The 25,347-nt window shown below is 37.7% G+C and overlaps 1 protein-coding gene across 6 annotated transcripts in view; it reads left to right on the top strand.

The window, feature by feature from the left end:
* Positions 1 to 25,347, top strand: part of SLC15A2 (solute carrier family 15 member 2) — a 98,221-nt gene that overhangs the window by 1,953 nt on the left and 70,921 nt on the right. For 4 of the 6 annotated variants that reach the window (XR_008617413.1, XR_008617414.1, XR_008617412.1 and 1 more), the window contains exons 2-15: positions 1,621 to 1,810; positions 3,645 to 3,732; positions 4,336 to 4,477; positions 12,252 to 12,344; positions 13,442 to 13,541; positions 15,373 to 15,463; positions 15,749 to 15,826; positions 21,060 to 21,142; positions 21,564 to 21,650; positions 21,825 to 21,914; positions 22,126 to 22,170; positions 23,226 to 23,258; positions 23,985 to 24,073; positions 25,196 to 25,277. Coding sequence is in view for 3 of the 6 variants with exons in the window: in XM_007122623.3 (XP_007122685.1) it covers positions 1,673 to 1,810; positions 3,645 to 3,732; positions 4,336 to 4,477; positions 12,252 to 12,344; positions 13,442 to 13,541; positions 15,373 to 15,463; positions 15,749 to 15,826; positions 21,060 to 21,142; positions 21,564 to 21,650; positions 21,825 to 21,914; positions 22,126 to 22,170; positions 23,226 to 23,258; positions 23,985 to 24,073; positions 25,196 to 25,277 (1,239 nt within the window). In the remaining 3 variants the exon portion in view is untranslated. Of the gene's footprint in view, positions 1 to 785; positions 1,811 to 3,644; positions 3,733 to 4,335; positions 4,478 to 12,251; positions 12,345 to 13,441; positions 13,542 to 15,372; positions 15,464 to 15,748; positions 15,827 to 21,059; positions 21,143 to 21,563; positions 21,651 to 21,824; positions 21,915 to 22,125; positions 22,171 to 23,225; positions 23,259 to 23,984; positions 24,074 to 25,195; positions 25,278 to 25,347 lie in introns of those variants that run through there. The other 2 variants (XM_055084995.1, XM_055084996.1) reach the window with 2 other exon arrangements.

The following is a 25,347-nucleotide window of genomic DNA, read 5'->3' as shown; positions in this document are numbered from 1 at the left end:
AGCACAAATGAATTGGTGCCTTGCCTATCGGTGCTATTCCATCTGCTCTGAGAGATCAAATGCTATTCCAGAGGTACAAGGCCAGAGCAGGGGGAGCCAGTGATATAATTAGATCTTAAAAGCATCTGTGCCTCTAGTGGTTAACTTGACTAGTAAGTTTTGACTGTTCATTTGTTTTGTATCCAGAGTCATTAACCACACTAGGTCAGAAAGGGCAGTGCTTCCTGAAAGAATAACTGTAGCTTAATCATTAATGTCACAAACAAATGAAGTGGACCCTTCTTTGGGTAAAGGTTGGTGGGAGAGAAGCAGGAGGAGGAGTGAATAGAAGCTGGGAAAACATGGTCAAAGTTTAATATGGAGTTTAGGGAGGAAAGGGTAGAGTTTCTCCTGGTCTTATTTGTCAATAACTCAAATAGGTAATGTAAGAATTTTATGAGAGATAGAGTCATAGGTTCTCATATTCTAAAATAAAATAATTCATTCTCCTGTTTCCTGACTTCTTTTTTGGTTTAGCCCTCATTTTTCTTATTGCTCTCTAGCCATTCTTTTCCTTTTTCTTTTGATTGACATCTAGATGGGCACCGTACTCTCTTGTTCTTTTACCTCTTTGACTTAGCAAAAGTAATACTGTTTAAAACATATCTATCATTGTCATCTCTGTTCTTGTTCCTCCTCTGATAAGAACTAAATATTATATTCTGGAATCATTTGGCAGTCCATTCACTGAAAATTAAGAAACATGATGTTTATAATGGTTCCTAGAAAATAACTGGCTCATAATTTTTACACAAATTAAATTTTATTTACTAATGAAATGATGGATTCATCTTGAAGTGAGAAAATGAAAACACAGGGAATGAATTTAGCAAAGGAGAAGAATGATTCCCAAATGTACATCACCAACCCTTTCTTTTTGTTTTCTTCAGCTTCACCCCTTTAATTGCTTATAAGACATTTCTAGTTGAACTTTATTATGTTGAAAACCAAAAATCAACATTTTTTTTGTATCTCTCCAAATTCTGTTTGGAGATAACTTTCCCTCTTCGATGTATTTCATTTCCCCTACATTGCTATGTTTTTATTTCCATAGTTTCCATTCCTAAGTAATGACCACAGGCATTACTGATACTAATCTGTAGTGGCATAGTGAAAATTCCAGATCTGCCACTTACTGGCCACATGACTTTGGACAAATTACATAACCTCTTGGGACATTAGTTCCTATAAAATGGGGATAGTAGTAAGAATTAGAACATGTAGATATATGTGTGTGTGTGTGTGTGTGTGTGTGTGTGTGTATAAACCTTCCCCACAATAGGTGTGCAATAAATGGTAGCTATTATTACCCTGAAATCGATTTCAAAATCTGCTCTAAGCTATGCTCCAGGCATTGTGTTCTTAACTAATTTTCACTCATTTGAAATTTTCCAGCATTATACTGTCTCATCCCATGATGTGTTGTTCTCACTTCCCTGTGACATAAACATTCTTTTGAACTAGTCTCTGAGACCCAGTCCTTTCTTTTTCTATAGCTTTCTGCTTTGCAGGCAGCTGCTGACGCCTGGCACCCACAGGGTTAAACCAAGTTGCTGAAGCCACCCCCTCTTCCCCTCCCAGTCCCCCTTTTCACAGTAGCCTGGCAGCTGTCCCATCTGCCTACCGAAGCCAAATGCTTGAAGAGAGAGAGAGTAAGGAGCCAGCCATGAATCTCTTCCAGAAAAATGAGTTCAAGGAAACTCCTTTTTTACCTGTCTGCCCTGAAGAGGTACCACCTCGACCCCCCAGCTTTCCAAAGAAGCCATCTCCGGTGAGTCCTCAGATTCAGTTCTGTCTCTGGTAGGAAAAGACTTACTCTTTTGGTTCTCCTCCTTGGCCCCTGGAGCTTCACGTTGAGCTGTGTTACAGTATAAAAACTATTCTCTCTTGGAGTTAGAATTAACCTGTAAACCAAACCTAAACAGAAGTTTCCTTTAACTTAGGAGAGGAAGCAGCAGGAAGAGGTAGTTAGAGTTCTTCAGTTGGTATCCAGGACTTGGCTGTATTTCATTGTATATTCTGAGTTTCTCTGGGGTGCAGAAAAAGCAATTTGAATGTCCAGGGAAACTTGGCAAGTACTCCTTTCTGGAGAACTGTGTGTGATTGTTCTTTCTTCACCAAAAAAAATCTCAGCCCTTAGTTTCCCCTGTGCACAGAATCTATGCTGACCACCAAGAGAAGTTTTAGAATAGATCTAGTCTCTGTTACTGTGTTCCAGTTTACAGTGGGAGAAAGGACAGAGAAACAAGGAAGTAATAATAATGGTTTACTTTATACACTTGTTAAAGCACTTCCCAATTCTTATTCAATCCTCATATCAAAATCCTGTAAATGAAGAGGATATAGACATACTAGCCAGTATTTACTGAATTCTTACTACAGGCAAAGAGGTAACTGTAGTAGTATTCTAGAGGTGGTAGTTTCTTTGGAATAACAAAACTGAAGTATAAAGCCAAGTGTAGTGACATGGCCTGGATCAGTATGTTAACACAGCCAGTGACAGTGTTACATAGCTAGTAGAAATGTGTTAACTAAACTTCAGGTTGCATGATTCTCGAGCTGTGAGCTGGGAAGGTAATAAGACTAATTCATATTGTCTTTCAAGCAAGTTTTTATCATACGTTAATGTATATTAATATTTTGGAGGGTTGTTTTTATATATCCATGTGGATAAAAGAATGAATACATTAATTTATTTAGTTATACGTTTTCTGGTCCCAAAGAATTTGAGGCTGCTTACAAAGATGTATGTACATCTTATGAATAAGAAAAGGCAATAAAAATCTCATGATAAGATTTGATTGAACCAAGGACACATATCTCCATCCCCCTCTCATATTGGCTACTCATAATGGGTAGGGATTTGAAATAAAACATGATGTTCCTTTTATTCTGACTGATACAGTGCATGAAATAGCGTAGTCCTTTTAATGCCCAAAAGGATTAGCATGAAAATGTTATAGAATCTCTCTTTCATAGAAAGAATGGACATTTAATTTGACAAGATTTAAGAACTCTCTGCCCAAGGTCAAGGTGATCAGTCATCTTACCTTTAGGAATCTGTACTGGGCTCTGTGCCTGGCTTCAGTAGCCACTGAATGGGAAGCCTTCATATTGCTAGGATTTCTCCCAGCACAGTGAATGGGGCAAGTGGGAACAGAAAGGTTAATCCGCACAGTGGAGCTAAGCAGGATACTGACATCTGAGTGTGACTGCCTGGACATCAGGTGCTCCAGAGGCCAACTCTTTGTTCTGTTCCTGAAAATAAGTATGATTATTCTCCTACCCAGAGCCCCAGGCTTTTCATTTAGTACTTCTGGGAAGATGAACAGGTCCTGGTGTCTAGTATCAAGGAATGCCTGAGCAGTTTCATGTTAAATGAATTGAGGAGCAAAGTGATGTTCAGAATAGCTTCTCACTGCTAAATCAGCAATGCAAGCACTTTTAGTGTGATACTGGCTGTTTCATGAAGAGCAGGGGCCATTGTTTCACATGACCTATCATGGCAACTTAAAATAAATGATTTTTTCCTGTTGTGGAGCAATCTAATGGTTTAAACAGGGAAATATAGTTTATGCTTGAACCATTGCCTTTTTGTTTCTTAGAAAATCTGTGGCTCCAACTATCCACTGAGTATTGTCTTCATTGTGGTGAATGAATTCTGTGAGCGCTTTTCCTATTATGGCATGAAAGGTAATTTTGTGTCCCCGAGTCCTACTCTTCTCCACTCACTCTCACCCCATGTTTGTAACAACCTGTCTCATATGCACTTATTTCCCTTATCTACTCTTTCTGCCTTCATCCAATTGGTCCTTTCCTTCGGTGAAGACTTCCAAAAAATGCCTCATGGGATTTCACCTACTAACTCATACAGGCCAAGAACAGAAAGGCCAAGTGGAAATCAGAACACAGCCTATGAGAATATAAGTGGAAAAACTCTCATCATCGACATTCCATTCTTCATTTCTGTTCCTCGGGTCTATGGGTTATATCATTGCTGGGAAGGAGAAGGAAGGGATATTAGAAGCCCCATGTTTTCTTTTGGATTGGCCTAAATGGTGCTATGTACACATAGACTGAAGGGAGGAGTATTGCATTTGTATACTAAGCATAGCCCCATTCACTCCCACAACTCCAAGGGGCCCTGCTTCTACTGCCCAGCAATCACCCCTCATCACTTCACTGATAGGAGTGTTGAAGGTCAAGATCAACTTCAAAGACCATATCAAATGTTCTTCTGCTCCATAAATCGTTTTAATGCATCTATTTTGTTTTGTCTCTCTTTTTTTGCTTCAGCTGTGCTGACCCTGTATTTCCTGTATTTCCTGCACTGGAGTGAAGACACTTCCACATCTGTATACCATGCCTTCAGCAGCCTCTGTTATTTCACTCCCATCCTGGGAGCAGCCATTGCTGACTCATGGTTGGGAAAATTCAAGTAAGGATGATGGGAGGTCACAGTCCAAGAAGCTGCACGTATTAATTGTGCAGAGACTATCACTTCTAGCCTCTTGCTTCCAAGCAGGAACATACTTATGTCATCCATGACAAATAAGAATCTCTCTCAGACTGACAATACAGAAAGGTTTTGTCTCTTCATTATCAGTTTTTCCAATATTTTTATACCCTTTTCAGTCAGCAGTGTGTTTTTCTTTTATCTAATTTTAATCTTCCATTCTGTAATTTAAGACTAGTTCTTGTTCTGATCTCAGGTAATAGAGATTGCTACCCACAAGAAAATTTATAATTCAATGTAGTTATTTGATATACTATCCATCTCTTCTCTAGATTGAGTCATCCCAACACTTTTACTATCTTCTTATGAATCCCTCTTTTTAGCTCTTTTACCATCTCTGTTTCTCTTCTCTAACCTCCTTCTTTGGTTTCTTTCTTAAGAATATAATAAATATCTTCATGAGTTAGACTAATGGTCTATTCAGTTCAGTATCTTTTAAGTCCCTGAAAATAGCACCAAGAGATATGTTTGGGATAGTGTTATTTTTGTCCCCTGTAACATCATCCTCATGGGCTAGAGATGGCTCTTAGATATCCATCACTCAGGTATTTTCTGTGGACTTGTCATCTATGGAATTGTCTAAATTAGCATTTCTCAAAGTGCATTCTGCTGAAAATTGGTTGTATAGGATCTAATGAATGTTATGTGGGAACACAAAGCTCTCATAGTCAAATAAGTTTGGAATATGCTAGGCTGAATAAAGCTAAAAAGGTATCTTTACTGCATGACTTCTTATAGCCTTTAACATGTGAATTCATACTATAAAATATCCAAGAGGAGGTTATAGTATGTAGTATTTTCCAAACTTATTTAACTGTGGAATATTTTTTCAGGATTTCTTGTGGACCTAGTGTTCCAAGGAATCCTCTTTAGTAAACATTGGTTTCTATCTCACTTTGGCCTAGATATATTCATTCTTCTAAAGTTTTTAATCAGCACCCAATATAGCGCTACAACCACAACTTAATACTAAACACAGTTTCTTGCCTTGGGAAAGATATGGCAGGTGGCTGAGATCTATGTTTGCTCCTTATGTAGTAGTAGTTACTGAGTCCATCCAGATAGAGGGTTGGCACTATGTGCAGAAAGAAAGTATAAACCATGGTATATAGTCTTCATTCAGTTATAGAATAAAAGACTCACATATATCACGTAGTAATTTTATTTATTTTTAAAATGACTTCCTTTAAGATTGAAAAAGTATAGATCTGAGATTTGGTAAGCAATAGCTTCCTGACTATTTCAGAGGAAATTTAGCAACCTCCACTTGTGCCCTCAATCTCAATCCTTTATGAGGTACTTTTAAATTTTTTTGAATTTATTTTTATTGAGGTATAACTTACATAAAGTACACAAATCCAAAGTCTTAAATGTACAGCTGGATGAATTTTTACAAATGTATCACCGTCACCTAGATCACTCTCCTTGGTGTCTTTGCACCCTCAATACCTCTGTCTCTTTCCTTCAAATTCTTCCTCAGAGACACTCTTGTCCTGTACCTAGAAACAAGGGCAAATATGAGACCTTTAAACAAACAAAATTATTGTTAACCTTTCTTTTTCTATCTTCTTTGTCTTATTACCACTACCTTCATATTTTTAAAAGAATCACTTATTATTTGTTGCCTTCCTTTCTCACTCTTCATTATCGCTCCTTAGGGTAGAGTAATGTAATGCAGTGCAGTAGAATCCAATTAGATTCAACTTAAGCTGATCGAGTTTAATTCGGTAAATGTTTATTGAGCAACTTCTATTTGTCCAAAGAACCATGAGGGATAAAAAGATGAATAAGACATAATACCTGCTTCATGTTGTTCATATTCAACTAGGTTTAATACAAAGCAGATTACGGTAAGTGAAATAATATATAGTATGTCATCTTTTTATCCTATTGAAATTCTTCTCTCTAAGATCACTGGTAATGATCTCTTTGTTATCAAACCCAGTGGTCTTTTCTAAATTCTTATTCACTTTGAACGTGTTTTAACATTTTAGTCTGTTATCACTCCTAAATTCTTGAAACTTCCTGGGCTTCTCTAACACTGTATTTTCTGGTTCTTTTACTTTTGTGGATTCTTCCTCATTTGGCTTTTCTTTTGCTTTTTGTTTACTTTACTCTTTCCTGAATGTAGGCATTTCTCCAGTGTATACCTTTTACCCTCTTCCCTTTCTCCAGATTCTCCCTCAGCAAGCTCTGCGGTGTCAATTTTACCTATATGCTAATGGCTCCTCAAACTCTGTAATCTTAACCTGTCACTCAAGCACCCTTATGCATTATAACTGCACATTAGCATTCATCTCCTGCATATTCCACCTTGTCCTCTCTCCTAGCTTTCCTATACTCCCACATCCAATCAGTTTTCAAATTCTGCCAATTCTATTTCTATAATCTCTCTCACATTCTCCCTCCTCAACACTGAATCCCACGGCCATCAATCGCCACTACTCTAGTTTTGGTTTTCATTAGCCTCTAAATTGGGCTATTGAAATGGACGTGTACGATGTTTTCATTGCTTCCTGTATCTTTTGTTCACAATTGAGTCTATGCACTACTGTCAAATTAATCTTCCTAAAAGAAATCTCTGTTCATATTACTACTCTGCTCAAAAATTTCTGCTAACACACTGCCTACTAATCTCATCCAACTTACCTTTCTGCTCTTATTGTCATACTCCCTTTCAAAAATGTACACTAGAGAAAAACCAAATACTAATATTTACCTAATGATAACCAGGGACATTTCTTTTCCATGTCTGTTTGCATAGTTTCTACTTCATGGAGTCTCCTTCCTCCCCAGCCTTCTATGTCCAAACCCTTTAAGGCTCAGTTCAAATTCCACCTATGCGATGGAGTATTCTCTGCCCCTCACCTTTCACCACTAGCCAGAAGTAATCTAAAGTTCTCTGAACTCCTTATTTTTTACCCTCATGTGACATTTACCAAACTCTGTTTTATCATAACTATTGTATATGAATCAAATACCTTCTTCAGACACTTAGAAGACAAAGTCTCATTTATATTTTTATCCACAGCACCTAGAACAGTGCCTGGTACATAACAGGCCCACAGCAAGTGTTTCAATTAATAAATTTATTCACCCTCAGATACTCAAATGTAGGCACAAGACTGAGGTAGGTGTGGGCAGGTGTGAAGATGACTTATTTTGTTGTGGGTATTGTGGTTGCTTTTTTTTTTTTTTTTAATCTCTACTTCAGCTACTTTTTAAAAATAAATTTATTTATTTATTTATTTATTTTCAGCTTAAAACCAGATTCATTTATTATATCACAATTCTGTAAGTGAGAAGTTGGAGCCAGTCAGTTGGCTCACAGGTCTGGGTTTCTCCTAGGTTGGACTCTGGGGAATAATCTACCACCAGCCTCATTTGTTGTTGGCTGAATTCATTTCCTTGTCATTGTAAGTGCTTATTTTCTTGCCATCTTTCAGGTGGAGGTGTCCCCTTTCCTTGACATGTGGTTCTTTCCATATTCAGGCTATCAGTATGGTGTATCAAACCCTTCTCGAACTTTGAATCTCTTCCCCTTCTGTTACCAGAGAAAAGTCTCTGCTTTTAAGGTCTCATATGATTAGATCAGGCTCATCTAGTTAATCTCACTATCTTACTGTCAATTGTGTCACATAATATAACGTAATTAAAGAAGTGACATCTCATTATAGTCATAGGTTCCAGAGATTAGGGTGAGACATCACTGGTGGGGGGGGTGGATTTCAGCAGTTCTGCCTGGCACCATGGCATATGACAATAAGGGGTAGTGACAAAGAGCATTCTTATGTCAACATCTGCTTTGTGCCTCAAGAGTAATAGCCTTGATTACCTTTGACACTTGATAATAATAAAAGAAATATTTTAAAATAATATGGGAATTTTTATTTGATGACAACATTTTAAATTAATTCCTGAAATAGAAGAACACTGACATTTGTGAAAATATGAGAAAAGTTCTGTCCGTTTATAGTAAAGAAAATATTTCCTCTTTTTGAACAAAGATGATTTTTTGAAGCTCTATAAAAAAAGAAGTAGGATTATAAAAATATCTAAGTCCCAAGTTTCCAATAGATTCTGCTAGGTGTGTGACTTTCTGGATAGTTTCCTTTTTCCTAAGGAAGGAGCTATTTGAGCATCGTGTAACTTTCCACCATTAATTCTCTTGGAGCACGAAATTATTGCCTCTGTGTATCCTCTGCACTGCATCCAGGGCAACCACACTCAGATATTAAGGTAGCCGGCCCAGCATTTATCTAGAAATTTAGAGCCTTTCTTCCTGTGAAAACATCATGGACTAATAAAAAAACATCTAGGAATTTGTTATGAGTTGCCTGAGATACTTTCCCCATAAATTTTTAAATTATTACTTAATTTTGATATTTCTTTCTTTGGAAATAGATTCTCTGTTGATTTTACAAGAAACCATAAATTCTTAAGGAGTGATCAGTCAACTATTAGCTTTGCACTATTTCAAGCAAACGACAATATTACGTGATAATAGTGAACTTCTTAAATTAGACATGTGCATTAAAACAAACCCTTCCTGGTTGGAAACCCAAGTGACTGTCATTAGCCACTTTAGTACCACAGCAGGTTACACAAATTATTATTACATTTAATTAGCATTCTGACAAGTTGAGGAATTCTTTACCTGCATTCAGATTACACACAGAAAATGATTTGAAAGCATTTCCTGCCTTGAAAACACCAAAGCAAATCAAAGAAATCAGCTCCAATCTTATCTTTATCTTGACTGTGTTGGGTCTTCGTTGCTGTGTGGGGGCTTTCTCTAGTTGTGGCGAGCGGGGGCTACTCTTCGTTGCGGTGCGCGGGCTTCTCATTGCGGTGGCTCTCTTCTTGCGGAGCACGGGCTCTAGGTGCATGGGCTTCAGTAGTTGTGGCACACGGGCTCAGTAGTTGTGGTGCACAGGCTTAGTTGCTCCGTGACGTGGGATCTTCCTGGACCAGGGCTCGAACCCGTGTCCCCTGAACTGGCAGGCGGATTCTTAACCATTTCGCCACCAGGGAAGCCCTGTGGTTGCTTTTTAAATAACAAAACTCTTTGGGGGATTAATTGGTATCTCTTTCTGAGAGAAAGTGAGTTGGAGAAAACATGAGTAACTTGTTCTATCGGGGTGTGTGTAAGCTCACATGTACAAAAACAATGATGACAGCAACATAAGAATATAAGTATTTAAAACTCCTCTCCTTCAGATGTTATCTTCAGGATGAAAAACATCCTATAACATTAGAAACATCTGAATTTAGTAAACAACTTCTATTAAAAGTGCTTCCTCTGTTTGCAGTCCCAGAATCATAGCTTTGTTAAGAGAAAATGGATACCCAGTGTCCCTGACTCTTGTATAAGGAACTCCCTGTGTCAGGAAAGAGGTGAACCTTCATTCAGGGCTACACGCAGGAAAGAGTAGCCAGTGGATATACAATGGAAAAGAAAATTTTTAAGCATGGACACTGGCTTTTTATGATTTCTATAAACATCTACTGAGAGGGTTAATTACATGCTCAGATGCAATTTTTGATGCCTAGTTGCTTTTAAGAGAGAATAACATTTTTAGTCATAGTCCCTAGTGTTGGTTTTTACCTTGTGACATGTGCCTATCACTCTGGACTCCTGATCATGGCAATCACTAAAAGCCACTCTTAAATGTGTTTATTGCCAAATATGCTTTTGGATGTCTTCTCTACAATTTCTTTTTTTTTTTTTTAGTATGTCTATAGCGTGTCCTTCCCCCACTATTTTTTTTTTTTTTTTTTTGTCTCATCAGAGCTCTTTATGCTAGGTCTCTTCCTCTGCCATCAGAGGAAGTATGTATAATAATATATGCCTACTGCACATACTCCTCAGTTCCTAAGCTTTAATTTAAAATGTCTCTGGCTTTTGATATTCTTACAGTTAAATAAAATGTAAAACTTCTTTCTCTTCCCTTTCCTTTTTCCACATTAACTTGTTCATGATAAAACTGAAGGAATGCTGGGCTGTAAGAAAGTAGAAGTTCTAGACCTAATCCTAATACTAATTAGAATGTCACCTTAAAAATATCCTTTGACTTCTCTGGATTTCACTTTCCTCATTTGCAAATGGAAGATTGGTCAAGTCTATCTAAAACAGATCTGTGTCCTGTGGCTGGGATTGTAATGACCCCAATGACTCCATTTCAAATGCAGAATTTCCAAGTCTCTCTTGACTTCTCTCTCCTTCTGTTAAAGTTCTCTGCCATTAGCTTCCTGTCTTATATTCTTCACATTCTAGACTAATTCCCTGAATCTTTCACCTAGAAGGTTGCCTGTTTTCCTTTTAAGGCACTTACACTTCTCTCATTCATTTAGTCCAACAACCTGATATAGCTCTGTTCTCCCAACACAGACTATCACTCCAGCTCAGACTCCTTTTGTTTTTTCTCTGTGATGGTTTAGCATAGATCATCTATTTTGTGTTCATAATTGTTGGCCTTTTTTTCAGTCCCTTTTTATTCCCTTTCTTTCTATTCATTCTTTTTATTCCCATGATGGGAACTTTTCTCCAGAAGACACTACAAGGCCTTTTGGAAAAGGCTGCCCCCTCCCCTAATATTAATTAGCCCTGGTTTAGTCACTCAGCTTTCTTATCCCCTGCTTCCCATTATAAACCCTCTAAGATCCCTTCCCTGGAGAGCCAACCTAGGAAGATTAGGCATTTAGAATGAGAAATCCACATTCTGAGATTTCTGATATCTCCAGCCTCTCTCTGCTACCTTCATTCCATTCTTTATATTCCACATTAGCATATAACACTTCAAAATCACAGAAGTAAGCTATATAATTTCCAAGGTTCTTTCTAGTATTAATATTCTACTTATATATAAAGAGAATACTGGTGTCCTAATACAAATAATACACATTGTGTATTCGGTAGTATGCCATGTTTCATTGTGTATATCTCTACATATGTTCTTACTGGAATTCCTCACTCTTCTACTTCCTGTTTGTCATTCAGATTTTTTTGAAAAACAACATAACAACAAGTTCCTATCAACTGCATGAGCTATATCACTGGACAGTCTGTTCAAAGACCCTGGTTCCTTTCTTACCCTTGGGAAATTGTCCATGAGGAAATTGTGGTGGGGATTACAATTAACCCAAGTGTTCAGACTGAACCTAAGAGCCCTTTACCTCTCTATATATCCCAGTGATTGTGTTTAGAGAAAGTTCTTTGTGTTAACCATCCCTTTTTTCCTGTTTATGTGACATTCTTTCTTAACCCTTATGGACTTCTAGAGCCAAAGACATTCCTTGGAAGAAACCTCAGGTCAGATTATCCTGTTCTTCTGGTTCTCCTTACTTAAAACATTATCGCTGGCTACAAATCCAACCTGGTCATGACATATCTACATCAGGGGTACTCTGTGTTTGTGTGGGGTTAGTCAGGGAAAAGAGAGAGCAGGTATGAGAAAGGAATGTCCATTATCTCTAACCCTACAGGGTAAAGAGTTACTGTCTCTTTTTCTAGACTGTTTGTTTCATTCACCATTTTTATTTCTATTTGCATATATCAGGTAATTCTTTCCTCCTGCACCCCCTCCTCCTGCTGCTCCATTTATCCTGGCACTGAGAACAGTATGAACTCTGAGTCTGTAATTACTCAAATCTCTGAATTCTGTTTGTAGACTGACTGATTTAACTCTCTCAACAGGACAATCATCTATCTCTCCTTGGTGTATGTGCTTGGCCATGTGATCAAGTCCATGGGTGCCTTACCAATACTGGGGGGACAAATGTTACACACGTGAGTAAAATCATGGAATAAACTAAACCACTTTTCCTCCATTGGGCAGGTAAATGTCTCACACATTCATTACAGATGTTTTTCTGTCTTCTTACCAATGATGTCCCTTTATTTTCCAATCTGTTTTAATACCAAATTGGTTAAGGAAAAAACTTTGACCAGTTGAACTCTTTCCTGCTTTATATGAGCTCATTTGTTTTTATTAAATATTTGGGGACTAGTAGAATGCCCAGTTCGTATCCTTTTCATAAAAACTCTTCATGTGCTTGAAGACATTAAAACCTTCATGCCCTCCATATTCCCTCACCTATTCACCCATCCACACATTGTACCTTTACCAGAGTTTAAAAAAAATGTCTGTGATATTTCCTTATAATACATTGTAGAATTCATTTTCAAAGCTTGGATTATTTCCATTTATGTATAGTTCCATATATTCCAGTTGCTCTATCCCTCTTTATTAAGCTCTTGATGTTTATGATGCCAGAGACTCTTGATAGATTCTGATGTCTGTTGGTTCAGTCAGTAGAGAGGATTAGAGTTGTTCAAAAAGCAGGTCATACATATTCATGTTTATACTGTGCGTATATGTGTATTTTCCAATGAGTTAAGAGTTTTGTTTGAAATTTAATAAATATTAGATACCTCCTTATTGTTGTCCCCTCGGAAATCAGTGACTCTCCTATTAGTTATGACTAGTTTAACATTTTATTTTGTGGTTACTAAGGATATGTGAGATAAGGGTTCACAAAGTCATTCTATTGAAGTGTCCCTTTGACTAAGACAAGAGTGAGAACCAGTGCTTGAACTTTGGAGTTCCTTCAGTATCTGCTTCTATCTGTTGTGCACAAGGGGTAAATGAAACTATCAAGGACAAATCTCACCATGTAATGTATACTTTCTGGCAGAAACTCAAGGATTACAAGTGTACCTGAGTCTCCCCTAGGATTGAAGGCATATGGAAAATGCCCACAGTATAGAAATGTGAAGGAGGTCTTTGCCCTTGTACACATTTTTTTTCTCTTGTAGCTCTATATTTCATTTCTACAGTTGTGTTTAGTATCAGTATGGTTAGTACTCTCACCTCTCCATTTCAGAGTCCTATCAATGGTCGGCCTGAGTCTAATAGCTTTGGGGACAGGAGGTATCAAACCCTGTGTGGCAGCTTTTGGTGGAGACCAGTTTGAAGAAAAACATGTAAGAGTCCTGTAACTTCTGTGTTTTCAAGAAAGTAGAGCAGGTGTCAAATGGCAGGTAACCATTTGCCAAGATTGAAGTGATCCACTAGTCAGATCATATCTGAGGAGCTGTGTTCAGTGCTGGGTACTGGTCATTAATAGAGGGAAAAACTGCAACATTTCAAAGGAAAGTGACCAGGGTGGTAGATGGACTAAAAGATGCTCTTATGAAGAAAGGTTGAGGGAAATGGAGATATTTATAGCCTGGATAAGATAAGAATTAAAGAGAATATTTTAGCTGTCTATAGATATTTGAAGGATGTCAGTAATTAAACCAAAGATCAATGGATGAAAGCTATAGGAAGCTAGCTTCTGGCTTGATGGAAAGAAAAACTTCAAATTGTTGGAAGTAGTGAGTTTACTCTCACTTGAGGTACTTAAGAAGATACATGATGATCACTTTGGGAATGGGAGGTGATGAGTAGTACGGAGATGATTTAAGCATCTCTAGCTTTGAGATTCTATGAAAGGGGAAAAGGACCATTTGGAATAAAACAGAATGAGTTTCTCTAGATGAACCTGTCTGGATGATCATTCCTTCTTTTCCTAAATACTTGCCACTGTCAGTGGGAGGGGAAAACAGTATGAATAAAGGTAAAAATGGGCCTGTGTAAGGAAGCAGTGGCAACTAGGCAAGGGAAGTAGTCTATTCTTAGATCAGCCAACATTTCTAGCTTCCTCTTTTTACCTCTCAGTTTTCTTTTTTGGATGTCTTCATGTATTATTCCCTCTCTGTCGCTAGTTAACATTGTTTCTGGGTTTTCACTCTGTTCTTTCTCTGTGTCCTGTCTTCCTTCATGTCTCTAACCCTTGAGACCATTTGAGTTATTTTATATTCTTTTTCTGCCTGAGGGTCCATAGATCATAATTGCTTGCTGACATTGGAGAAATAACCAACCTCTGGCAAGTGGGATTCTATGCACAATGAACTATACACATAGATTGGTGTAATGAGTTTAAATGGGGACAAGAAGAGGAAGCAAAACACACCATAAATAGAAAATGAGGGTTGTGCTGATGTATCAGAAAAAGATCTGGGGTGTCAGAATGAAGCACAGAAGTGCACAATGAATAAAGCATCAGCAACTGTATTTGAAAATTGCTTCATTTTGTAACTGCTCCACAAAGATATTTCAATAATAGTACAAACCCACCTCCAGGTTTCCACCAGCCATTTCCAAGCCCACAGACATCCTTTTATACTCTTTGGCAGACTTCCCATAAACATTACATACATTATCCTGTTTGAAGGACAATTTACTCCACTGTCCCATGTTCTAGTCCTATTCCTACCACACATTCCACAAAATCAATTATTTAATTTAGTCACTCATTCACTTAATAAATTCAGTTAATAAACATTTATTGTCTGTAGTATAACAGGTACTATGCTAGTGGGGATTACAGAAAATAATAAGATACAATTTCTGCCCTAAAGGAACTCAACCTACAGAAAGAAACAGACATTTAATGCAAAGAAACTAATATTAGAATAGATATGTATAGGACACAGTACATAGGCATAGTGTACAAGATGATCATTTTTGCCAAGATAAAGGGGTAAAAGAATGTTAAAGATGCTTGTACTAGGGTTTGAAAGATAGGGAAATGTTTGTCTGGGGTCAGCGAGATATGTGTTAAAATATCTAATATGATATTCACATACACATTCACAGAGGCAGTGCCTGAATCTGTCTCTGTGTATGTACCTCTCGCTTAGTCTGAACATGAGGTGGGGGGTGGAGCTAGGAAGCATATTGCACTGATGATTTGTCCTTTTATTTTTTCAGGCAAAGGAACGGACTAGATACTTCTCAGTCTTCTACCTCTCCATCAATGCAGGGAGCTTGATTTCTACATTTGTCACACCCATGCTGAGAGGTTGGGATCTTTTCTGAGGGACTCTGTATAAGCTTTACTCTGGCCAGCCAGAAATCTGTTCAAGTCTTCCTCCTGTCCATCTTCTCCTTTTATAAGGGTTTGAAAATCTGAGAGAATTTCTTTTAATCTTGCTTTGTCTGGCCCAAAAGAAGGATTGTGGATTAGGTGATGGGAAGAAAGAGGGTGGCTATGTCTATGACCTCAAAAACCTGAGCTTACAGAATAGAACATCAAAGACTTAAGATTCAGGATTAATTTGTTTTGTTTTGTTTTGTTTTCCTGTAGGAGATGTGCAGTGTTTTGGGAAAGACTGCTATGCATTGGCTTTTGGAGTTCCAGGATTGCTTATGGTGATAGCTCTTGGTAAGTGCAGTGGGGCAAAGGAAACTAATAGCCACTGATGCCTTCCACATGTAAAGCATGATGTAAGCACTTTACACAAACTATTTCATTCAGTCCTCACACTAACCTATTAGGTAAGTGTTATTGTAAGGGTTTTCCCTAGACGTTGGAGATAAATTAACTGAATAAAGTCAGAAACCTAAAAAAAAAGTGCCCAAGGTTACATAACTAATAAGAAGTTTCCTAGAGAGCTTTTAAAAAGACTGATCCCTGAACCCTATGTCAGACTAATTAAATCAGGATCTCTGTGGGATATGGCCTTGGCATCTGTAATTTTTTAAGTATCTAGGTGCTTCTAATGTGTAGTCAAGGTTGAGATGTACTGATCTACACTACAGTATATAATGAAGCAAGGAAAATAATTAATCCTTCCTTTTGAACTAGCTTATTTCATCTGATGGTTATTTATTTGGTAATTGGAAGACTTTTAAAATTCGTTGGGCCTTTTAAAGTAGCTTCTAGGTTTAGCCGTTTCTGCCCTGCTCTGCAATGCTCCCAAGAAGTTTGCTCTTAAGCAAAGAGAATAAGAGGAGTTGGATAAGTAGGGGGAAACTGATGCAGCTTAGATCAAGTGGCATTCTCTTTACCACAGGGAACCCAGCAATGGAAGTGGAAGGGGGATGTGTGTGTTGCTTAGTTTATACAGCCTAAGGGGAAACTTGGACATGATTGTTTCTAATCATTGACCTGGAAACCTATTCTCACACTGAGCCTTTGGGTGACACCCCCGCCCCCCGCCCCCCGGAAGATATCCAGTCCGAACACATGAAGAGCTCAATAGAGGATAAAGAGCCCAGAGACTCAATGTTCCATCTGATTATTTTCTACCGGGGGTTGGGGGGGGCTAATATTATTATATCAGATTGCAATTCCAATTCCAAGGAAATCTATGCGTAATTCCTGGAGCCCTGTGATAATACATTCTCTGCTTCCTTCTCCCTTTGAAGCCAAATATTTTCCTGATTTTCCTCTGATTAGTACTATGTCTTTTTCTCTGGATCATTGCACAATAATATTATTTACATATCAGAGTAATTATGAAGATCAAAAGAGATGCTGTAATGGAAATGTTTAATAAATTATGAAATGTTAAACAAGTATTAGTTGTCATCATTAGTCAGCTGCTTCAATTTTCTGGGTACTAATAAATAAGTCAGTTCTCTGACTTTTCACTATAATTTAATTTATTCATTTGATTTTTTTCACTCATTAATTTGATAGATATTGACTTAATGAGCCGTTTATGTGTCAGATTCTGTACTAGGTATTGGGGTCACACTGGTGAATTAGATAGCTACAGAATTCATGCTTTCAAAGAATTTATTTGGTCCAGCAGGAGGAGGGAGACAGATAAGAAAACAGGAAATTTCAATATAGTATGATCACTGTCACAGCTGGTGAAATACAGAGAAAGCTATAGGAACACATAGGAGGGATATCTGACTAAGACTTCGAGGGTCAGGAAAGAAATTATGTGTAAGGTAAGACCTAAAGGATTAGCAGCAATTAATTCAAAGATTAATCAAAGAAAAGATTGAAAGTGAAACAGAAATAGGACACGGTATCTGTAAGACAAGGAGATGAGAAATAGTATGACATATTTGAAGGCCTTAAAGGAATTCAAATTGCCTGGAGCATAAATGGAAAGATAGAGAGGAGAAATTGACAGAAACTAGATAATGAAGGCCTTTTAACCTACTAAGGAATTAGAACTTTATCAGGAGACTAGTAGAGAGCTTCAAAAGGATTTTGAATGGAGGAATGATTGTTAGATTTTTATTTTTCAGTGGTATTTCTGACTGTAATGTGGAGAAAGAATGGGTTAAGGGTGAGAGAAGGATACCCTTTGTCTTGATTACTGAATTTTGGTACTCCCTTAAATTTTGTGCTCAAGGTGAGTGCCTCATTTAGCTCACCCTCCTTGGCCCTGACAGAATTGACAAACTTGATATGATTAGATGTGTGAAAGTAAGGGAGAAGATAAGCCAAGATTGAATGTAGGGTTCTAGCTTGAGCAAATGGTGGATAGTAAGGTCATTAACTGATAATAAGGAAGAATAGGTTTGGGGCAATACTAATGAATTTAGTTTTGGATACGTTACATTTTAGATGTCCTTGGAACATTTAATTGGGAGTATCAAACATTTATTTGGAAATACAGGTTTAAAGTTCAGAAGAAATGTTTCGGCTATAAAGATCTGGAGCTATTAATATATGGATAGCAATTAATTCATGAAAATAGATGGAATAACTAAGAGATAATAAGAGTAGGGTAAAAAGACAGCAAGGATAGAACCGTGAGGAACACCGGTATTTAAGACAGTCAAATGATCTAAGCACCAGGAATTAGAGATAAAGAAGTTATGGTACCTATTTGCAAGGAATTTTATTTTCCTGGTGAAGATGCAGATAAGTGAACAATGAAGTTCTGTTCACTGTGATAAGTGCAGAAATAAAGATATCTACAAGGAAGTGCAGCAAAGGCATGAGTAACTAGGTTGCACTGAAGTTATTCAAATAAAGATTCACAAAAGAAAAGTTGGGGAATGGCTCTCTGGGTAGGAAAAAAACAGTGCAAATGGAGAGGCAGAAAACAGAACATCATATTTTGAGAACCAGGGTGATTTCATTAATGCCAGAATCAAATCTCTAAAGGGCAATCTCTATGGCATAAACCTTTAGAGTAATGTTTCAAATTTGTATGGGAATGAGTCTTAATGTAATGAAAACTTAATAATGATTATTTTCTCCAATATATAGATTGTCAATTCTTTGTTATGTATTTATATTATTAAATGAGATTATTCAGTGTTGAGCATACCTTTATACAAGCCAGCATTTACTTGTAAGTTCTTGTATTTCCTTTACAATGAAAATGTGTTAAGGGTCAAATTTTGTATTTGAATTAGGTAAAGGGTTCAACAGTTAACAACAAAAAAAGACAGGCAAAGAGGGGAAACCCACAAATGAGACTAAGAAGGAATGGCCAAAGTGATAGTTGTTCTATCTTGGCTACCAAGAGGATTTCAAGAAGGGACTCATTCAGAGTAACCAATGTTACTGACTGGGAAAGCAAGGTAAGGGTGGAAAATGTCCATTAAATATAACGACAAGAGGGTCATTGATTTGATGATATCATCTATGGTAGATTGGTGGAGATTTGAGACTAATTAGAGTAAATTGGGAAGTGAATAAGAGGGATGAAAGGGAAGACAGTATTTATAGCTGAAAGGCAACATGGAGTCAAGAGAGGATATTGAGCATGCTTGAATGTCATTAGGAAGGCTCCAGTAAAGAAACATGTTGAAGATGTAAGATAGACAGTATAATCAGTATGAAAGCACACATGGCACAATTGCCTTTATACAGGAGGAGGAACATCAATCACCCTCACCTAAATGGAGAGAGGAGAGGATGGGTGTGGATACAGAAGTTAATAGATTTGGTGGCAAGAAGTTGAGGGAGTTTTCATTTGAAGCCTTCTATCTTCTTTGTGAAGTAAGAGGCAACGTCTACTAGTGGGAGGAGATGGTAGAGAAACTCAAGGTCCCTACTCATCTTCTTTAGTTAAGTGGCCTTGAAATTTAAGTGTGAACTTGTCAAGGTCTTCCTTTTATCACTTCACTGTCACTTTTTAGACCAGAATTCCTGAGAATTTCAGCCTCTTTCTAGGATCATTCTTAGTTTCAAGAGCAGTCTATTTCCTGTCCAAAATCTTCTGCTTATCTAGATACCTCTTTATCTGCCCACTGGTCTCCCAGGATTAGCATTCTTTCTCTGAACTATTTTTTCTATCAACAATAAGAAGGCTGTGGTAGGTAAAGGGTGCTATTTGGAGAAGCTTTGGGGAAACTGAGAGGATAAAGAAAAAGTGGTAGAGTGAATCTGCCTGAGAGGAATGGAGAAATTAGAAAGTTAAGATAGAGAAAAGTAAGGTGATTCAGGCATTCTGGATGTAAGGATATTGGAAATTGCTACTGGTCACTAGATGGGCATCTTGCTGGAGCTGGGAAGTCCATTCAGGAGAAAAGTACATCTGGGAGGGTACCAAGATGGAGGTTTCCCACGGATTTTAGTTAAATTTAATAAACTTGAAAAAAATTTACTTTTTTATAATTATAAAAGTAATATCTCATTGCTGGTAATTTGGAAAATAAAGGAGAAAATAAGAAAATTAAATTCACCTATAGATAACTGTGGAGATGTGGTTAAAGGATAAAGATGGGCATTGAGGGAAAGAGAATGAGCTCAAGAACAGAAATAGAACAGAAAAGCATTTTTCATAGGAATGATGAATAGTGGTTAGAGGATAAGGTGCCAAATGGAGAATAATGAAGGATAAAGTGGGAAGCGGTAGGTTGAGGGAGAGCTCCATTGCAGACAGGGGCCACATCTTTTTTATCTTTATTACCAGTAGTATCTAGCACAGTGTGTAATGCAAGAATGAATGAATGAGGTGCGTTATGGTGGTTAAGAGTATAGATTCTTGAGTCAGGCCTCAGGTCAAAAATGCAGTTTCTGGCACTTTCTTATATAAATTGCTTAATTTCTTTAATCCTTGATTTCTTCATGTGTAAAATAGAGTATTACATATTTTGTCAGGTTAAATCAGTACTGAATGTAAAATGCCTAACACTTTACATATAATAATCTTCAAGAGATCATTAATGATAATAATAACCACCAGGATAATAATGAATTTGTGAAGGCCTTCCATGCCAGGAGTTTGGGCTTGTTAGGCAGGTCCTGGAAAAAAGATTTTAATTTGGCATCAGATAAAAGAAGAAGAGAACAGGACTGAGAAACTAGTTGGTGGCCATTTTGATAATGCAGGGTAGAAGTTGTGAGGTCCTACACAAGAGTCACAGCAGTGGTGATGCAAAAGAGGGGGCAGGCAGGAAATGCACTGAAGACAGAAGGTCAGTGAAAGTTGGTAATATGTCAGATGTAGAGATGAAGAAAGAAGAGTGAGAATTCAAAGGTGACTTTCATTTCTATGGTAACAGGGAAGTCTCAACACTGACCATTTTGGCTCCCATAGTTTTTATAACTCCAAAGTCAGATAGCATCAGTCAGTTCCCTCCCTTTATGAGATGTGCCAGTTGCTCCTATATTTCAGCATTCCGTCCTTAGTGTTTACATACGGAGTGTGCTAAATGAGAAGCTAAGAACCTTATTTGTCTATCAACTGCAGTTGTGTTTTCAATGGGAAGCAAAATATACAGAAAACCACCTCCTGAAGGAAACATAGTGACTCAAGTTGTCAAATGTATCTGGGTAAGTCCATGAATTGTTTACCTGCCTTTTTCAATCAAAGGGAAAGAGATGCTGTGCTGAGCATATAGGCCTTCAAACATGGCTTTTCTCAATGACCTCTGCTCTACTTCTGTGCCTTTTGGCAAACTGAGATTAATCGGTCTTCCCTCTGTGCCTCTACTTAACCATTAAGTTAAAAATAATGTAATCGTTTTTAAAAATGGGCAAAAGTCTTCTGAAATGTAGTTATATATGTTGCCAACAGAAAAGAAGGATAGGTAAAATTAGATTTGAAATATTCTGAAATTCAATGCCTGATGAAATCAAAAGGTTAGAGTAAGTCACTTAAGAGTTATGTGTGTTTGAGGGAAGAGATAATGAATTGGAAAAAGCAGAGGATGGTTTTTTTGGTCTCTCCTCTGATATCTACACTCTGCCCTAGTTTGCCATTTCCAACCGTTTCAAGAACCGTTCTGCGGACATTCCAAAGCGAGAGCACTGGCTGGACTGGGCAGCTGAGAAATACCCAGTAAGTTGGAACTGCAGAAACATCTGATGCCTCCATTTAGTCTTTCCTAATGTCCAAACTGATTCCCTCCTGCTGTATTTGACCTCTTCTCTTAACTGTTCTGGGCCACTTCTACTCTAAGCAAGAAAACCCTATCTGGCAATTCAGCCTGTTCCTTCTCACCCCTTCTTGCAGAGGCAGCTCATTATGGATGTGAAGGCACTGACCAGGGTACTATTTCTTTATATCCCGTTGCCCATGTTCTGGGCTCTTTTGGATCAGCAGGTAAGAATGGAGACACAAGAGGGAGGGGATATGGGAATATATGTATACATATAGCTGATTCACTTTGTTATACAGCAGAAACTAACACACCATTGTAAAACAATTATACTCCAATAAAGATGTTAAAAAGTTCTTTTGAAAGCTACCCCTTCTTCCAGCCCCTTCCCTCTCAGAGAAAGGGATTTCTTTTAATAGCATATGTTTGCCCTAGGGCTCACGATGGACCTTGCAAGCCACCAGGATGAATGGGAATTTGGTGAGTAGAAGAGATTTTTCCAGAGAAGTCTATCATTTTCTTTATAATCCATATTAAGGAGAAATTTCTTTTGTGTTTTTGCCTGAAAAGTGACATATGATCATAAGAGATGTGCCTTTAGCATGAAGATACTGAGTAGGCAAAGTAAAGAAAGCAAATCTAGAAATAAAAAAACAGAATCTTATCTTTAGAAATCAGAAATGTAAGGATGGAAGGGTTTAAATGTATACAAAGAAGCATTGAGAGGATAGCAAATGAAGTGATAGAGCCTGGGGGAGTGGATGTTTTCTTCCATCTAAGCCTGGCCAGGGCACAGCAGGTTTGATTGCTGCTACAACACAATTGGCACCATCTCTTAGGCAGGGCTAACAGCAGAGGACCCAGAGGTGGGATATTTTGTACATGGATACAGAAATAACGGGAAAATTGTAAACATTATTTCCTCTTTTTCAAATTTCCATTCACTGGCAAAAACTCTTCTCTCATTTGTTCCCACTTCCTAGATTATTGTATTGTTTTTCTTGTCGTCTCAGTTGTGAAGAGGGCAGGGTGGAATGATGCCAGGGTTTTATGATGCCAGTCTGTTTGGAGCCTGCTTAATATAATTTCACCTTTTTCCTTCCCCCGGCTGTCCAGGATTTACCATGTTTGTCCTCTTTTTGACCTCCTAGAGAACAACTTCAGAAACACTGTGTGTCAGTGGGAGTCTTCACCCTAACCATGATGTCTTGTCCTTTGTATTATTACCACCTACGACTGCTGTTACTGAGATTAATAAAAAACACACTGACTCTATTCTCTTTCAAGTTAAAGAAAGCATAGTGAACAGAAAATAAGATTCTCCCTTAAGCCCATCTGCCTTCAGGAGACATAGCCTAAAGCCATTCCCAGTCTCTTTCCCCACATACCCTTACGAGGATAATAGTGATCCTGAACCAAAGACCTGATGGATTTTACCTTATGCTTCTCACCTGCTAATTAGCAAGATGGTTGATCTAGGCTTTTTTTTTTGTCTTTAGGCCACCATCTTAATGTGATTTTTTATCATGTTTCAGGGTTTGTTTGTGCTTCAGCCTGACCAGATGCAGGTAGGAGACTTCTCTATAGTCCCGGGTACTTATTTCTTTCCTCATCTACACCATTACCTGTAGTAGTAGGATTACCAACCATAATTTGATGTTTTTTTTCCTTGTATGCTGAGGAGAGCTAAACATAGGGATGAAAATATTCTCTTTAAGCCCCACACTTCTCTTTAACATCCTCTGTTAAGTAAGTAGCTCCTGATCAACTCCAAGGAGACTGAGTTTTGAGCTCACAGGGAAAGTATAAGCACTGGATTTTTTTCCATGTCAAGTATCATGGAAATATTGTCAAAGAAAGTATAAGGCTTTGTTGTGTGAGCAACAAAATCAGAATCTCTGTTTATTGGTGACTCCCAGGTATTTTTTAAACTCTGTTCAACAATCCCCAATTCTTCCTTCTCTCATTCCTTTCTCCTGGCCATGACATTTTTCCCTTGGCTGTGGTGCTGAAGAAGATAAGTGAAAATGGGAGGGGAAAGCTCCCAGTTGATTGACAGAAAAACAGGTTCAGAGTGAAACTGGTTCCTTGGGATATTTGGAAGCTAATGTGCTATGCAGGGGAAATAGAGTCTTCGGTGTAAAGAGACTGAAAGATGTGGAATCACTCTGTACATAGTATGATGACAGTGTGTTTGGATATGAGAGAGAGTGCACACATGCAAATGAGAGCACGTGCTCACACTCATGATAGAAGAACACTTGTAACTAATCCTTTTTACCATGGTGTTACAGGTACTAAATCCCTTTTTGGTTCTTATCTTCATCCCATTGTTTGACCTTGTCATTTATCGTCTGGTCTCCAAGTGTGGCATTAACTTCACGTAAGTGCTCACTATGCCTGTGTTGCTCCAAACTGACTCAACATTTGCCCAGTTTGATAAAAAGTCAATATCTTTTCTACTTAGTGATGATTTGTTTTGATTTATCATTTTTCTGCTTCTGTTTATCCATGTTAGATTAAACGCCTGTTAATACTGGAGGACGGGAATTAGATCTAATTAATTCTTATGATAGACAGTCCAAGCCATTACTGTAGACTTACGTATGTGATGTTAAAGAGTAAGGACTATACTTCATGGGAAGTCAAAAGTATGTGAGATTAGGCTACGAAACCAACTTGTTGCTTTGTTCTTGAAAGTTGCCTCTTCAAAGAAGTCCAAAGCCTTTGAGGATAACTAATCCCTTTAAATCTTCCACTGTCCCTATGAAACAAATGGGGGACCTCATAAGAGTGGGGATAGAATTGTCCCTAATTACTGCTTTCCCCCCCCTCTAAATAGAAGTGTTATTCTTTGTAAAGTTTGACAGAGGAGGGTGTTAAGTCTTCTCTAATTTCTGATTTAATAGCAATTTCCTTTTGATAACCACTTACCATATTCAAATGACCTTTTGTTATTTACTCATTCATTGAGCAGTTTATTGAGTTCAGCACCAAGTGCTATGCAAATGTAAAAGCACAAATCTTGCTCTTAAGGAGTTTACTCTTTAGTAAGGAAGCTAGAAAATATGCAAGGTTAATTATTGCAACAAGGTGAAATATGTTAAGTGCCCTAAGAAGGAAAGCAAAGTGCCAGGGAAATACAGAGATGGAAGAGAGAGGCCAGGGTCAAGAAAGACTTCTGAAGGAGAGGAAAAGGAGGTGATAATATTTAGTGACTGGTATATGGTAAATGTTCAGTAAATCTGGCTATATTACTATTATTTTTGTTATTATGACATAATGGATTTAAAAAAAACATCATAAGCAGAGATAGAGGGAAAAATTTGGTGCATTACAGAGAACAATTCAGTATGACTCAAGTAAAAGTAGAAAGAAGGTTATATGAAGGGGAGGCAATACTTTGAAAAGTAATTGGGACCAAATTAGCTAAGGTTAGGGGGTTTAGATTTTATTCTTTAGAGTCTAGAGTTTAGCTATAATTGTCTCTTTCTTTCCCCTGTAGATCACTTAGGAAAATGGCTGTTGGTATGATCCTAGCATGCCTGGCCTTTGCAGTTGCTGCTACTGTAGAGATAAAAATTAATGTGAGTACAATAAATCTTAAGCCATGAGGGCAGGACCATACCTATTTTGTTCACTTTTCTGACTTGTTCA

The sequence above is a fragment of the Physeter macrocephalus genome, chromosome 1 (genome assembly GCF_002837175.3).
Source record: "Physeter macrocephalus isolate SW-GA chromosome 1, ASM283717v5, whole genome shotgun sequence".
Classification (NCBI taxonomy): Eukaryota; Metazoa; Chordata; class Mammalia; order Artiodactyla; family Physeteridae; genus Physeter; species Physeter macrocephalus.
This window is presented reverse-complemented; position numbering and strand designations above follow the sequence as displayed.